Source organism: Heloderma suspectum, chromosome 5 (assembly GCF_057233095.1).
Source record: "Heloderma suspectum isolate Gila_16-S chromosome 5, 16-S_ref, whole genome shotgun sequence".
NCBI classification, from domain to species: domain Eukaryota; kingdom Metazoa; phylum Chordata; class Lepidosauria; order Squamata; family Helodermatidae; genus Heloderma; species Heloderma suspectum.
Window position 1 is genome coordinate 29,772,773 of NC_139462.1, and position 14,782 is coordinate 29,787,554.

At 42.9% G+C, this 14,782-nt stretch overlaps 2 protein-coding genes across 35 annotated transcripts in view; one reads left to right on the forward strand and one right to left on the reverse strand.

Moving 5' to 3' along the window:
* UNC5C (unc-5 netrin receptor C) overlaps nucleotides 1-14,782 on the reverse strand; it is a 457,616-nt gene that overhangs the window by 90,106 nt on the left and 352,728 nt on the right. Inside the window, exons 5-6 of the mRNA XM_084855645.1 lie at nucleotides 6,698-6,878; nucleotides 3,229-3,396 (exon numbers count right to left, since the gene is read on the reverse strand). Of these exons, the coding sequence (XP_084711771.1) occupies nucleotides 3,229-3,396; nucleotides 6,698-6,878 (349 nt within the window). The remainder of the gene's footprint in view (nucleotides 1-3,228; nucleotides 3,397-6,697; nucleotides 6,879-14,782) is intronic.
* LOC146343729 (uncharacterized) overlaps nucleotides 1-14,782 on the forward strand; it is a 226,568-nt gene that overhangs the window by 10,353 nt on the left and 201,433 nt on the right. The window lies entirely within an intron of this gene.

The following is a 14,782-nucleotide window of genomic DNA, read 5'->3' on the forward strand; positions in this document are numbered from 1 at the left end:
AGGGGCTCATCTTCCGGCGTCATATCTTTTAGCCTTGTGATACATTCCATGGGGTTTTCTTGGCAAGAATACTGGAGTGGGTTGCCATTTCCTTCTCCAGTGGACCACATTTTGTCAGAACTCTCTGCCATGCCCTGTCCGTCTTGGGTGGCCCTGCACGGCATAGCTTATGGCTTCACTGAGTTACGCAAGCCCCTTCACCACAACAAGGCAGTGATCCATGAAGGGGTGTTGTAGCTATAAACGGTAACAAATATCCCCTGTTCATAGTCAGTGCTATCAAGAACTGCTCGCAGGGTGGCCACAGCAGTTTCCTTTCCAAAACCAGGCCTGAAACCCAACCGAAATGGATCTAAAAACTCAGTTTCATCCAAGAGAGCCTGGAGCATCCCCATCTTACCCAGGAAGGGGATCTTTGTGAGTAGGAGATTTAAAATCTCTCCTCTTGTCATAGTCAGATCACTTCCTATTGAGGTTTAGACTTTCTGTTGCCTGAGCTGAGGGAAAGATGGGATATGACTTGAATGCAGGTAAAGGAAGACTTGTGTAGAGTCCAACTGAACATAGAACTCCCTACAGATAGACTGTCTGCACTGGGGGTTGGAAGTACTGTATTGCAGTGATTACTCTCCTTCTTAAATGGTCGTTGTATTACACCAATGTTTTGTCATCTGTACTTGCTGTAGTCCATTTCTGGGACCAATTCAGAGTGTTGGTATTAACCTTTAAAACCCTAAACGGTTTGGGGCTAGGTTACTTGAATGATTGCCTGCCTGCCCATACATCTTCTGAGACCCTTCCCCAGCTGTCACCACCAAATGAGGTGAGGCAGGTGGCCACAGGGGAAAGGGCCTTTTCAGTGGTGGTGCCTCAGTTGTGGGATGCTCTCTCCAGAGAGGCTCACTTGGCATCTATACTGTGTGTTTTTCAGCCCTGGAACCTACTGTCAGGAGCGCCCTAGTGGCCTCTTTCAGTCTACTCGAATAGCCAACTCAAGACACAGACAAAAGGATTCTTTTCAAGGCTTTAATCCTTTTAAAACTTAATGACTCTTTCAGATGCTAATCACCAGCAACTAAGCAAGGAACAGCAGAGTAGCCTATGTTCCAGGCTAGGCAGCTGGTCCCCGTTTGAAGGAGAATCACTTGCAGACCCTGAACTTAAGGGCTAGAGAGAGTTCCTCCCTCTTTCCCTTGGGTCCATGGGACGCGACTGTTGCTTGCGCGCCAAACGGGCGCTACGCCTCCTTTCTGCGCCCTCCATCACTTGTCGCTCCCTGCGTCTGCATCAAGCATCTAGCAAGCCCCATTCCCGCACTTTCTCACTGCTAGGATCACTATCTATCTCAGGAATGCCGACAGGAGGAGTCTCTGCCAGCTGCTGTGCCTGTGAGGGATGAGCTGGCTCCTCTCCCACGGATTGCTGTTCCTCCTCAGAATCAGAACTGCTCTGGGGTTCTATGGGCTCAGTTTCCACCCTGACACCTACATTGTGTTTTTAGTTTTATTGCTTTTAAAATTCTTTGCATGATTGTTTTCTGTTGTTGGTTTAATTCTGATGCTATTTTAACTGCTTTAGATTTTATGTTTATGTTTTATTTTTATAATTCATAGTTTAGCTTTTATTTGTAAGCTGCCCAGAGAACTTTCTGTATAGAAACGTTGTAAATAAATAAATAAAATAATAGTGGACCTTCAGATTTGTAGCCTTCCAAGGGATACTGCAATAGCAGTAGTGTGTCGGGAGCACCCTTGCTGCCTTCTGAAATCCTCAAGTAGCCAGAATCAACATGCAGATGATGGGGCTCTTTTCCAAGGCTTAATTTCCATTCAACCTAATGACGCTTACAGATGCTAATTACCTGAGCCTAATGAGGGAAACTTAAGAGAGCTGCCTATCTGGGGTTTCTAGCCTTAAGGAATCAGTTGGTCTCTGTTTTGGAGGGAAAAGGCCTCTGAACTTAAGGGCTAGGAGGCAAAAGTCTACTCTTTTCCCATGGGGCATTGGGGTGGAGCTGCTGACGTCACGCCAAGTGGACTGAGCGCCTCCTCTTGGCGCCCTCCATCTCCTGCTTGTCCCTGCGCCGGCACCTAGTGTCCTGAAGCTCCGGTTGTCCCTCCCCCTGCCTACCAGGGTCACTACCACTCTCAGGAATGTGAGCAAGGAGGGGCTCTCCCTCCGGTAGTGCCTCTGGACAGCGCGTGGGTTCCTCTCCCACAGTTTCTATCTCTTCCTCAGAATCAGAACTGCTTTAGGGCTCTATGGGCTCCGATCCAACCCTGACATAGTGCTTGAGAAGACCAGAAGTACCAAGGCCAGCACACCTTATTATATTTAATAAGGAGGGGATGTCTGACTAGGTCCTGGAGATTAAAAATTCCTTCTTGAAAACAGGAGCAGTATCAATGTCTTTTATTTTTTTTTTTAAAGCAGTAATTAGATCACTCCTGAAAAAAATGGCGGTGTGTGTGGGGGAAGATAGACCTCCCTCCTTCCATCTCCCTAGATGTCTCTACTGCTCATTGTGACTGTTGGGGACAATGTTTGGGGGATAAGGAGCCTTGGATTGGCTCAAAAATGTATCCAAGGTCTTGCTGATTTTTTCTTAGATCATTTCCAAATCAGTCCAAGGGAGTAAGGAAGAGCTTGCCAATCTCCTGTGAGCAGGATAGCAGCCAAATCCTTTGACCAAGGTGGTTAAGGATTTTTAAAATGTAACTATAAAGGAAACATTTTTTTCTCTCTCTTATGGATGCTCTTGTTTTTGTTGACAGGTAAAATTGAAAAGCCGTCATCCAAGCACTTCAAATAATGTTTTCAGCTTTACTGAACAAAGCATGTTTTGCCCATTAACTGAGCTTACTAACATGTTTTGGCTCAGAACCATTTTAAATACTTTAATTCCAGTTTATTTCGAGAGATTTCAACAGATCTAGGGTTTAGGTCTTAAAGATTTTGAGCTTTAAAATGTTACATACATTGTCAGAATTATAAAGGATTGAGACAACTGGCAAACTTTCTGCAATAATATGAATTAACCTACTGCTGTTTGCACACCATTCTGTGTGTTTATGTAACACATAACATATAACAGAACAGGGCATTTACTCACTAAATAAAAACCAAGAAAACAAGTTATCTAAAAAAAACCCACACCCCAACCCTTGATGCTAGAAGAACAAGGACACCAAATATATGCAAATAGTTCATCATAGTAATATGACATACCTGGACACAATGTGGTACAAGCTATTTTCTGTAAACTCTGGCCTTCACAGAAGGCACCCCCATTGAGCGGGGTAGGATTGGTACAGGTCCTTGTACGCTTCTGAGAGCCTTTTCCACAACGGCTGTTGCACACTGACCACTCAGTCCAGGTTGACCATCCTCCATTGACTGAGAAGTGAAGGAGATACAGATGGTTTAGAAGCAGAGTAGACAATTCATTGAGTACTGAGATTTTAAAGATATCCTAATGCTTTTGCTGGTTCTTGCATTGCATTGGGCAGTCTCTTACATGTTCCTGCTGGCCTCTTCAGTAAACCAATTTCACACGTCCAAACATTTAGACTGCTGAAGCTTAATCACTATAGTTATCTCTACACATAGACTAGTACTTCACCGAGGGTCTTCCCTCCTTCAAGCCATGCAATTTCCCCCTTGGTTTCCGACAGACTGCCAAACTTAGGTTGGCTATCTAACTGATTCTCTCAACAGGGTGCTTATTTCCTTCTCAGCTGATATATACAACACTGGCATATAATTTATGAATTCTAATGAAATGGATAAAAAGTACAAATGAATAATTTATCTCCTAGCAGATATGGTGACTATAATTACAAAACTTCCGTATCATAGTATGCCTTTATTCAGAAAATTTTACTTGTCCAGATTCTTTTTTCTTCCTCCTTCTCAGCCTCCTCCTCTATTTTAAAGACACAGTTTTTGGCATGCCACTAAAAGGCAACCCTGTCCACACTTCTCTGGAGTGTCAAGCTTCCTTCCAAGAGATAAACAGACTTGCAGACTCCTTGGATGGGTCATACAGTTACTAGGAGCAAGTCTATATGTTGTAGTCTCTATGTGACAACAGCCTGCTGAGAATTCTGAACGTTGCCCTGCCTGTAGGCAAAGTGGGAATTGAATGCAATCCCATACATTGGAAAGGGCCTGCTGGCTTCCTTTCTTTAAGGGTTATTTATCTCTCCTTTCCTCTTTCCTTAGTAGCTAATATTATGTTCCACTCCCAACTGCTAGGGAACCATAGGGTTTCTCAACAGGCATAATGTCAGGTTGCTCTCACATGGGTTTCAATTAAAAGAAAATCTAACAACATTCTGTTCTCTTCATGCACTGGTCCAAAGTTCACGACCAACCCAAACAAGATTTTAATTGAAACGCATTTGGCAGAATAAATGATAATTTAGTGCTCCTTAGAGATTTGCTCTCCTCCTTGTTGCCTTTCCTCCTTTTCTTCTTTGCAGCGTTCCATATGCCTAGGCTGAACTGAATGTCTCCGTTTTCCTTCATTCACGGACTATCCTTGGCACAATGGCACAAACACATACACAATGGTGTTAGGGAGCTTGATCTGGTTTCCAACTCAGATTCCCCATTCCTAACATTATTTCAGCAATGAAGTCCCACCTACCAAGTCAAGCTCTTTGTGTTTAAAAAGGAAAATTAGATTGAGTGTGTGTGTTGAAATTTGCTTATGCTCATGCATGCCTTGTGCTTTGCATCTGAACTCTGCAGTGCTGGTCTGTTGTGCTTCCTTTGTGTCACAAATACTGCTAATAATCTCTATTCAACCAATTTCCCATAGAAAGTGGAATTAAAAGCCCTCATTGTGACTTCACTAAGGCAACTGCTGCCCTAGCCATGAAATGGAGGTTCAAGCCTCATCTGTCTTATAATTGAACATTTTCATAAAACCTACAAGGATCAGCTATTGTATCATTAGAGCAAGGTCTTATCCTCACAATAATTTTCTTACTTTAGCAGACAATAGAAGACAGTTTACACATTGTTCCAGCCACATGCAACCCACCAGGAAACATTTCTGTGTGGCACAGCAGCTCCACACAGGAGACAAAATACACAGAGATGTGTAGTAACTGGATCCCTTGAATTATATGGAAAATCTCCATGTTCGTGCCAGCCATTGACAGAAATATGTGTTCTGGAGAGACACTTCATGATTTAGAGGATCCATGTACTTTTTAAAACAGCTTTGTGTCTGATGTAACATACAGACTGGCTCTAATATCATGGTGAAGCAGTTGCATTCTTTAATCTGTTGACAAAGTTGAAAAACTGGAGTGTCAGCTGCTCTCATCTGCTAGCCCAAAGGCACAAGGGGTATGTGTTGAGGGAATGATAGCTGGGACTTGCCAGTTGTACAATCACTTTGGAGGTGTGTGTGGAGGGTCAGGAACCTTGTTATTTACACCCTTCCAAATAGCGGTGCTCCAAGGAAACTAATTGCTGGCCAGGCTATAAACCATTTTGGTTCATTTGATCTTTTAATTGATATAGCCCATCACGTAAGATCTTCATTCTTTGGATGCCTTCTGAGGTTAGGCAGGTGGCTACTCGAGATATAGCCTTCTTAGTGGTGGCACCCAAATTGTGGAGCTCAGTAGTGGCTGGTGACTCCAGTTCCGGAGGGGAATTGATTCCATTCTGGGTTTTAGTTACAACCAGCCAAAAGCTCTAAAAGTGCTATCCAACATCTGAACCTTATCTTCCAAAAGGTTTCAGCACCTTGGGCAGCACCTTTAGAGTTTTGGCTGGTTGTAACTAAAACCCAGAACAGAATCACTATCCCTCCGGATCTGGAGTCACCAGCTGCCACTGGTGGAACTCGCTCTAAGAAATTTGCATGGAGCCTTTCTTATTGTTTGTAGTCATCAGGCAAAGTCTGTCTTGTTCTCTCAGCATTTTAATGGCACTTGACTTCTTTCCATGATAACTGCTCCCCTTTGAACCGGATGATTGTTCTAATGGCTCAATGGTTTCACTGTTTTTATTGTTAGCATTGTTTTAAACTGGTCAGAACCAGCATCCACGGTAGGCATGGTTGGGCACCTGCCAAGGGCCCACACCCCAGTAGGGGCTAATGACAAGAGCCCCCCGGAGTTGCTCCTCCTCTTCACCTTTCAACCTGCTTGTTCATCTGCCTCTTGCCCTGGCTCAAACAATGGCGATGGTGAGAAGGAGGAGCAGTAGATGCCACTGCCTAGTTGCTCACTAGTTCTCTGCCTGTCAGTGGTGAGAAAGATAAGGAGCAACAGTAGTTAGTGACACTGGTGGAGAGAAGGAGGAGGGGGCTTTTGAGGGTGTCTTTTACCCAAGGGCCCTAAATAATCTGGATCCAGTACTGAATCTGCTGATTGTTATTCATTTTTTATATACTGTTTTAGTGTTTTAATGCAGAAAAGGTGGGATATAAATCCCTAAACAATGAACACACACACACACACACACACACACACACACAGAAATGCAGCTTTGCCCTTCTTTGATTAAGAAGGTCTACATGAGGGACATACATTTTAGCTGACAGCTACATGACTGTATGCATACTCTATTTTCTTAAACCCAAATAGGCAGGATGGGACAACTCTGTATACTATATTTAGTAGACATTTCAGGTTGCAGTTTCATCAGCATGATGCAGAACCATCTCCCTTACCATAGACAATGACAGCAGCTGTCGTGCTCTTCCGCTTTGCCACAATGTTTTTGGCAACACAAGTGTAATTGGCTGTGTCGGAGAGACGTGCCTGCTTTATAATCAGGTTGTGGTCAATAGTGATGTAAAAATTTCGGTCTTCAACAGGATCAATCACCTCTTCATTTTTCAGCCACTCCACCTATTAAAATTGACAGAGAAGGTCAGCAGCCCTCACAGAAATAGCAGAGGCATTTTGTTTTTTCATCAGAAGAGGGATGGAGGAAAATTTGGTTTGGTCCATATTTTAAATGAACCTAGACTAATATGCACATTGGAGCCCAGTTATTTTTTATTTTATTTTATTTTATTGATTGATTCATTGATTGATTGATTTTCTTAATCACCCATCTGGCTGGTCATCTGGCCACTCTGGGCGATGTACAGCAATACAAACAGTTTTAAAGCAATAATATTCTACTTTAAAACATCATATTTCTAAAAATACCCTAACCCACCCCAAATGCCTACCTGAACAACCACATTTTTAATGCACGGCGGAAGCTCATTAAAGAGGGGGCATGGCAGAGTTCCCTAGGGAGGGAGTTCCACAGAGTGGGGGCCACCACAGAGAAGGCCCTTTCCCTTGTCCTCACCAGCCTAGCTGTCCTGGCTGATGGGACAGAGAGAAGGCCATCCGAGGCTAATCTTGTTAAGCGGCCTGTGTGGTGTTGCTGGAGGCGCTCCTTAAGATAGGCTGGGCTAGAACCATATAGGGTTTTAAAGGTCAAAACCAAGACCTTGAATTTGGCCTGGAAAATAACTGGTAACCAGTGGAACTCTTTCAGCACCGGAGTGATGTGATCACGCCAGCGGCTGCCTTTAATCAGGCAAGCTGCTGCGTTCTCTACCAGCTGCAGCTTCTGAACCGTCTTCAAGGATAACCCCACGTAGAGCGCATTACAGTAGACTAGATGAGAGGAGACCAGGGCATGTACTACCGATGGGAGCAGATGGTCAGGAAGGTAGGGGCGCAGCCGCCGTATCAGATGGAGTTGGTACAGCGCTGTCCAGCTTATGGCTTACACCTGAGCCTCCATAGTCAGCTGGGAGTCTAAAATGACCCCCAGGCTGTGGACCTGGTCTTTCAAGGGTAGCCGTACCCCATTCAACACCAGGGCAGCATCCCCCAACCTCCTCTTGTCTCCCACCAAAAGTACCTCGGTCTTGTCAGGGTTCAGCTTCAGCTTATTCCTCCCCATCCAGCCACTCACCGTCTCTAGACATTTGGACAGGGATTTTATGGCCAACCTTGGTGAAGATTTGAATGAGAGGTAGAGCTGCATGTCCGTATATTGATGACACCGCACCCCAAACCTCCTGATGATAGCCCCTCATCAGAGGATGGCCTCTGAATGTACATTGAAGTCCCCCAACACCAATAAGTTAGGGGACTGTACAAGCACATCAGAGACCACCTCAAGCACCTCGGCCAGAGAATCAGGCATGCAGCAGGGTGGGCGGTACATGGGCAGAATCCCCAGACTGTCCTTCGGGCCCAACCTCCAGTACATGCACTCAGCAACCTTGGTCTCCTGGAGAAGGGATCTGGTGAAGACCAAGGACTCCCTGTAGATAACAGCCACTCCCCCTCCCCGATCCCCTGCCGTCGGCTGCTGTGCATACGAAAATCCGGCTGGACACATGGCCGCAAGAGTTGGAGCAGCGGCCTCAGACAGCCAGGTCTCTGTAATGCATGTCAGGTCTGCACCCTCATCCCAAATCATGTCATGGATGACAGATGTTTTCTGGGTAACAGAGCTGGCATTGCAGAGCAGCAGATGAAAGACAGAAGATGGAGTTATCTTTTGCACTGCACACTTTTTCAACTATGCAATGCTGTTCTTGGCTTGAAGATTGCATACAAAAATGAGGATGCTGTGTACATTTTATTTATGTATTTATTTATTTAGCATATGGCACACATTGCCAGGGCGTCTACAATGTTTTTTACACAGTAGATGATCTGGAACCGGAAGTTGCTAGTCTTTATTGCACTGATGAACCACAAGAAGGCAAGCTAGCTTTGCATCAGCTGGCCAGTAGCATTTTTAGGGAAGTCGGCTCATCCGGGCAGATCCAGCGCCGGTTCCTGCTCCCTGCATATAGTGCTGCCAGCATTTCCCCCCACCGAAATGGGGGTACCTATTTATCTACTCGCAGATGGTATGCTTTCGAACTGCTACGTGGGCAGGAGCTAGGGATGAAATGACGGGAGCTCACTTCCGTCACGCGGAGCTGGGCTCAAACCATTGGAGTGTCGACCATTTCTGGCCGGCAAACTCCAGCGTCATTAAGCCGCTGCACCACCACGTCCCCCTGCTGTGTACAGAAATGCATATATGAGGGGAAGTTGCATATAAAATGTGTACATTAGGGAAACTTGTATACAAAAATAGATGTCAACTTTCATGCTTTAAAAAAATTGCAAACTGAAGCAGAAATTGGATGGAACAGTCTTATGACAGATTACATACAAAACTGAAATGGACCAGAAATATACTGATTCATCCATCCCTATCTCAGAGCACTCAAAAAGGTAACAGTAGGAATCCATTTTTAACAAGTATCAGTAGCAAGACTGTAAGGGGTATTGAGATCACACATGTTGCAGCGGCAACCCTAAGCCAAACCTAATGAGTAATAAAGCATTTATAAATAAATCATTTGTTTATTTAGTGAATTTCTGTTCTGCTCTTCAGCAATACCCTCAGAGAGGCTAACAACAAACAATTAAAAATATAAATAAAAGTAGAGAAAGTTACAACATTTTTGCCCTCTAGTCTTGAGAACTTCAGCAACTGCCCAAGGCTTCTGAAGACTCTGTGTGTGTCCTGAATGTTTGATCTCCTGATGCTGCCTGGGGCACCTGTTTCAAACATGATGATACCACCCATCCTTAGTCTCCAGATCTCCTTTCCTTCCTTTGGGCTGCAGGCCCCACCAATTTTCTTTTGCCCCGTCAATTCTGTTGTGTGAACAGCTTCCACTACTTGTGCAACAGCAATTTAGCACTTCCGGGGCAACCTGAAATGAGCAGAAGTCCTCGTTTCTGGAAGGAGGCAGGTCAGTGGAACTCAGATAAGGGAGCTCTTTTGACCTGCCTCATTCCAGAAACGAGCATTTCTACCGGTTTTGGGGCTTCCCCTAGATCTCCTTTGCATATGTGGTGGGTCCCACTTGCACAACGGAATTGGTGGGACCTACCACTTGTGGAAGGGAATCAGCAAGGCAGAAAGAAATCAGAGGGGCCATAAATGCCCCATTGGATTCTGCCAATTGTTTTTCTCCTCTCCCAGATTCCTTTCATGTTCTCTCTGGAATTTCAGCATCCTTATGCAGATAACATTTACAGTACAGGATCTTTTTCTTCCTTGTTCCCCAAACCTACTTGCCCTGACTGAAATCTATACACATATACCCCATACCATAGTCTAACTAAGCCAAATACATATAATTGAACTAATGTCATATTCTTCCTCTGCCTGCTCATGCCTCCATTTCCCGCCTTCCTCTTTTTTCTCTGTGTCTATTTTATGTATTATTTGTATTTATTTACAAGATTTATATACCACTCTACATAAAATCCCTGAGTGGTGAACAATAAAAAGGAAAAAAGAAAGAATCAAAATACAGAATTAAAATCTAAAATACAGAATTATGCCAATAATTTATTTATTTTTAGATTGTAAGCCACTTAGAGTTGGAACTTTCATATCTGCAAGGTGCCATGTACATAGAACGTGCTATATAAAGTAATAAATGATATAAATGATACACCGTGACTCTATGAGGAGTGTGCTCACGATGCCACAGGTTTACAAACGTGTTTTTGCAAAGAAATGTTTGCCTCATTCACCCGTTACATTTGTTTGTATACTTGTAAAACATTTAACAAGTGAAAGTATGTGTGCACAGAGTCTTCTATAGGTTCTATCTGTATTATCCACAATCACATTTATGGGGAATTTACAATCCTATATTTTATACAATTATTTTATAACGTTTTTAGAAAAGCTGAGGGAAACAGTTAAGAATCTAAATATGTGCTCTCTAGCTACACAAAATGCATTCATTTCTACTCTAAAGAAGCACCCCATTCTCCCAGAGCTGCCTGAGGTACGCTAGTCTAACATAACTTGGCTGAACATTCAGTGGCTTATTTGCTTTTGAACTGAGCATGCTGCAGAGGCCCAGGATGGATCAAAGCAGTCCCTTCATGTCACTGGATCATTGGAATTTGTGTCCAGCACTTTAATCAAATGAAGAAAAAACAAAAATATTCTTTGCCCCTGGCCAACCCAATGGAATACAGAGAGTTCTCACTAGTCAGAAAGACTTGGTTTGTCCTGACAAAGATCCGCTGTACTCTAAACCATTTGAACATCTGCCCAAAGAGTATGAAAGCCAACAAACTTTGCTCCATCTTATTTTAGTCACAGAAGTGACTATGATCAGTTGTTCATCCAGCCAGTTGGGCTTCTCCCCTTTTGGCTAACAAATCTCAATTCATTTCACAAGTAATTTTCCTTAGTAAAACCAGTCATGTCCCACAAAAGTAGTGATTTGCTGTCTTGGAGAATGTGCACATTTTATCTGGCTGTTACTTTTTATCATGTAAAATGATATTTTGTCTCAAACATGCAAACCCCTTAATCCGTTAGGCCTGATATACATATGCATGCAAATCACTTGCAATCTCATCACTTGATGCCTTGCAACTGTGTGTGTGAACTGCCTCTACTGGAAACCATTGGACTTGAGGTTATAACAAAAGTTCGCATACGGTGGCCTTTTTGACACATTGATCTCTGATGGCCTTTTTGACATGTGTGGTCCCTGAGCAATGAATATGTATGCATGAACCAACCCTCACAAGTTAAGGAGATCAATCAATAACATGTTAGACACAGTGTGCACTTTTCCAAAGAATGCGTCTATATGGAAGTATTTTGGGGTGCACCTATATACCTCACACTGATCCTCTCCCTGTTGCTGGGATTGTAGGCAAATGTATAGGTTCTTGTTCCTTCTTCCACTGCTGCACACATTTATTTTTCCCACCACTTTCCATGTGCACCTGTCAAGCTTACTCTGTTACTCTTAGCCTGCAATACTATGAACAATTTCTCCCAATTTCTTGGGAGCATCTTGCTCAACTTAGTGAAACTGATTCTGATTTGTTAAATAGGCATGATACTTGGCTTAATTCACAAATATGATATAACAACAAATTATAAGGACAGTGCAATACTTTGTATACTTCAGTTGCTGCAGAAACACTGCTAATAAAATCACAGTGCCTTTCAAAGTGAACAATGTCCTCTATGGCATTGACACAAAATATAGAGAAGCAGATTCTGAAACACAAAGTCTAAACAAAACACATTAATATAGACAACATACTAGAAGTTGATCATGAGGAAGGATTTAGTCTGGATTACTGATGCCCTGAACAAACTATAGACTTAAAATTAGTATAATTTAATGTGGTAACAAACATTCCATTTCTCCCAAACAATTTGAACATCTCACCAGGGAGACTGGATAGTGCAGTGAACAAGAAAATTTAATACCAACATCAAGGGGTGAAACATTAATAGCTCCCTGAGTTTTAGCTGGCTAGAGTTCAAGAAATGGGAAACGTAAAGTAAAATAAAATCCTGCAAGTTGTAAGGGTAAGGACACAGAAACACTGCAAAAGGTAAGTAGAAAACCTATATAACTTAAGGGGCAATTGTATAAAACCATAACACAAAAATAACATGGAGCTAGGATATGAGGCACAGACTTATGTAAAGGAAGACAATTAAAAGAATCTCTCTAAAATATCTTGTTTACCTAAAAGATACAGGAGAGAAAACCAAACCTCTCATATGGAGCACTTGGGCTTTCCTTCTTTTCTTAAATTCAAAGCCTTGCCATATCTTCTTTTTCAGAGCTCTGTTAATAATTTCTTCCCCAACACTGCATACAATTTCAGAGAATGAAAATTCAAACCATTTGCCAATGTTTTATGTGTATAATTTATCACAAGAGACAGGATATTGCATTTTAAGCTCCTTGGGGCTTTGACCAAAACCACTGGATCTGCAGGCTGTTTTAAAAATGAGTCAGTTATGTCACTGGTAATAGTACTAAAAGGCGAAAAACAATTGCTCCAGATAGGAAATGCACATCGCAATTACCTCAGAAGTATGAAGAGCTATTTGCAGTAAAAACACGGCTTCATCTAAATTTCTACATATTATGTCAATAATTTAGAGCTCCTACAATATGATATTCCTGTGCTTTATGCTTCCTTGTTGTGGTCAAATTCATATCCCCCAGTTCTGGAAGGCGAAAATATTCAGAAGGTCATGCAATGTATTTATTTATTACTAATGTATTTGGATCCTCCTCTTCCTCCTCAGAGAGGCATATATTGTCTCAATATGCCATTTTCTTCTCTCAACACCTGCTAGGCAGCTTAGGCTAGTATGTCATAACATAAGTCACTGGTCCAAGGCCAGTCAGTAAACGTCGTGCTTGACCAGACTTAGCATTTAATTTTTAAAAACTAAATAGTAGCTGTAGGGAGGTGTGTGTGTGTGTGTGTGTGATCTGGATTTGGACCATGGCATGGGGGGAATCCCCTTCATGGATCACTGCCTTCTTGTGGCGAAGGGGCTTGCGTAATTCAGTGAAGCCATAAGCTATGCCGTGCAGGGCCACCCAAGACGGACAGGTCATGGTGGAGAGTTCTGACATAATGTGGTCCACTGGAAAAGGAAATGGCAACCCACTCCAGTATTCTTGCCAAGAAAACCCCATGGAACGTATCACAAGGCTAAAAGATATGACGCCGGAAGATGAGCCCTTCAGGTTGGAAGGTGTCCAATATACTACTGGGGAAAAGCAGAGGGTATTTCCAAGTAGCGCCAGAAAGAGTGAAGCGGCTGGGCCAAAGCCGAAAGGACACTCAGCTGTGGATGTATCTGGTGGTGAAAGGAAGTCCGATGCTGTAAAGAACAATATTGTTTAGGAACCTGGAATGTCAGATCAATGAATCAAGGTAAGCTGGAGGTGGTCAAACATGAGATGGCAAGATTGAACGTCGACATCTTGGGAATCAGCGAACTAAAATGGACAGGCATGGGTGAATTTAATTCAGGTGAAAACTATATCTACTACTGTGGGCAAGAATCCCTTAGAAGAAATGGAGTAGCACTCCATAGTCAACAAAAGGGTGGGAAAAGCAGTACTGGGGTACAATCTTAAAAACGATAGAATGATCTCAGTATGAATCCAAGGCAAACCATTCAACATCACAGTAATTCAAATCTATGCGCCAACCACTGAGGCCGAAGAAGCTGAGGTTGATCGGTTCTATGAAGACCTACAACACCTTCTAGAACTAATACCAAAAAAAGATGTCTTCTTCACCATAGGGGATTGGAATGCTAAAGTAGGAAGCGAAGAAATAACCGGGATAAGGCTGTTGGGCGGTATAGAAATGAAATAAATAAAATAAAATAAATAAATAACATGCAAGCATGGCCTCGGTGTACAAAATGAAGCAGGACAAAGGCTAATAGAGTTTTGCCAAGAGAACACGCTGATCATAGCAAACACGCTTTTCGAAGTCAAGAAATAACCGCGATAACAGGCAAGCATGGCCTTGGTGTACAAAATGAAGCAGGACAAAGGCTAATAGAGTTTTGCCAAGAGAACACGCTGATCATAGCAAACACGCTTTTCCAACAGCACCAGAGGCGACTCTACACATGGTCATCATCAGATGGTCAATATCGAAATCAGATTGATTACGTACTTTGCAGCCAAAGATGGAGAAGCTCTATACAGTCAGTAAAAACAAGACGTGGAGCTGACTGTGGCTCAGATCATGAGCTGCTTCTTGCAAAATTTCGGCTGAAATTGAAGAATGTAAGGAAAACCACTAAACCATTCAGGTATGACCTAAATCATATCCCTTATGAATATAAAGTGGAGGTGAGGAATAGAGTTAAGGGATTAGAGCTGATAGACAGAGTGCCTGAGGAACTA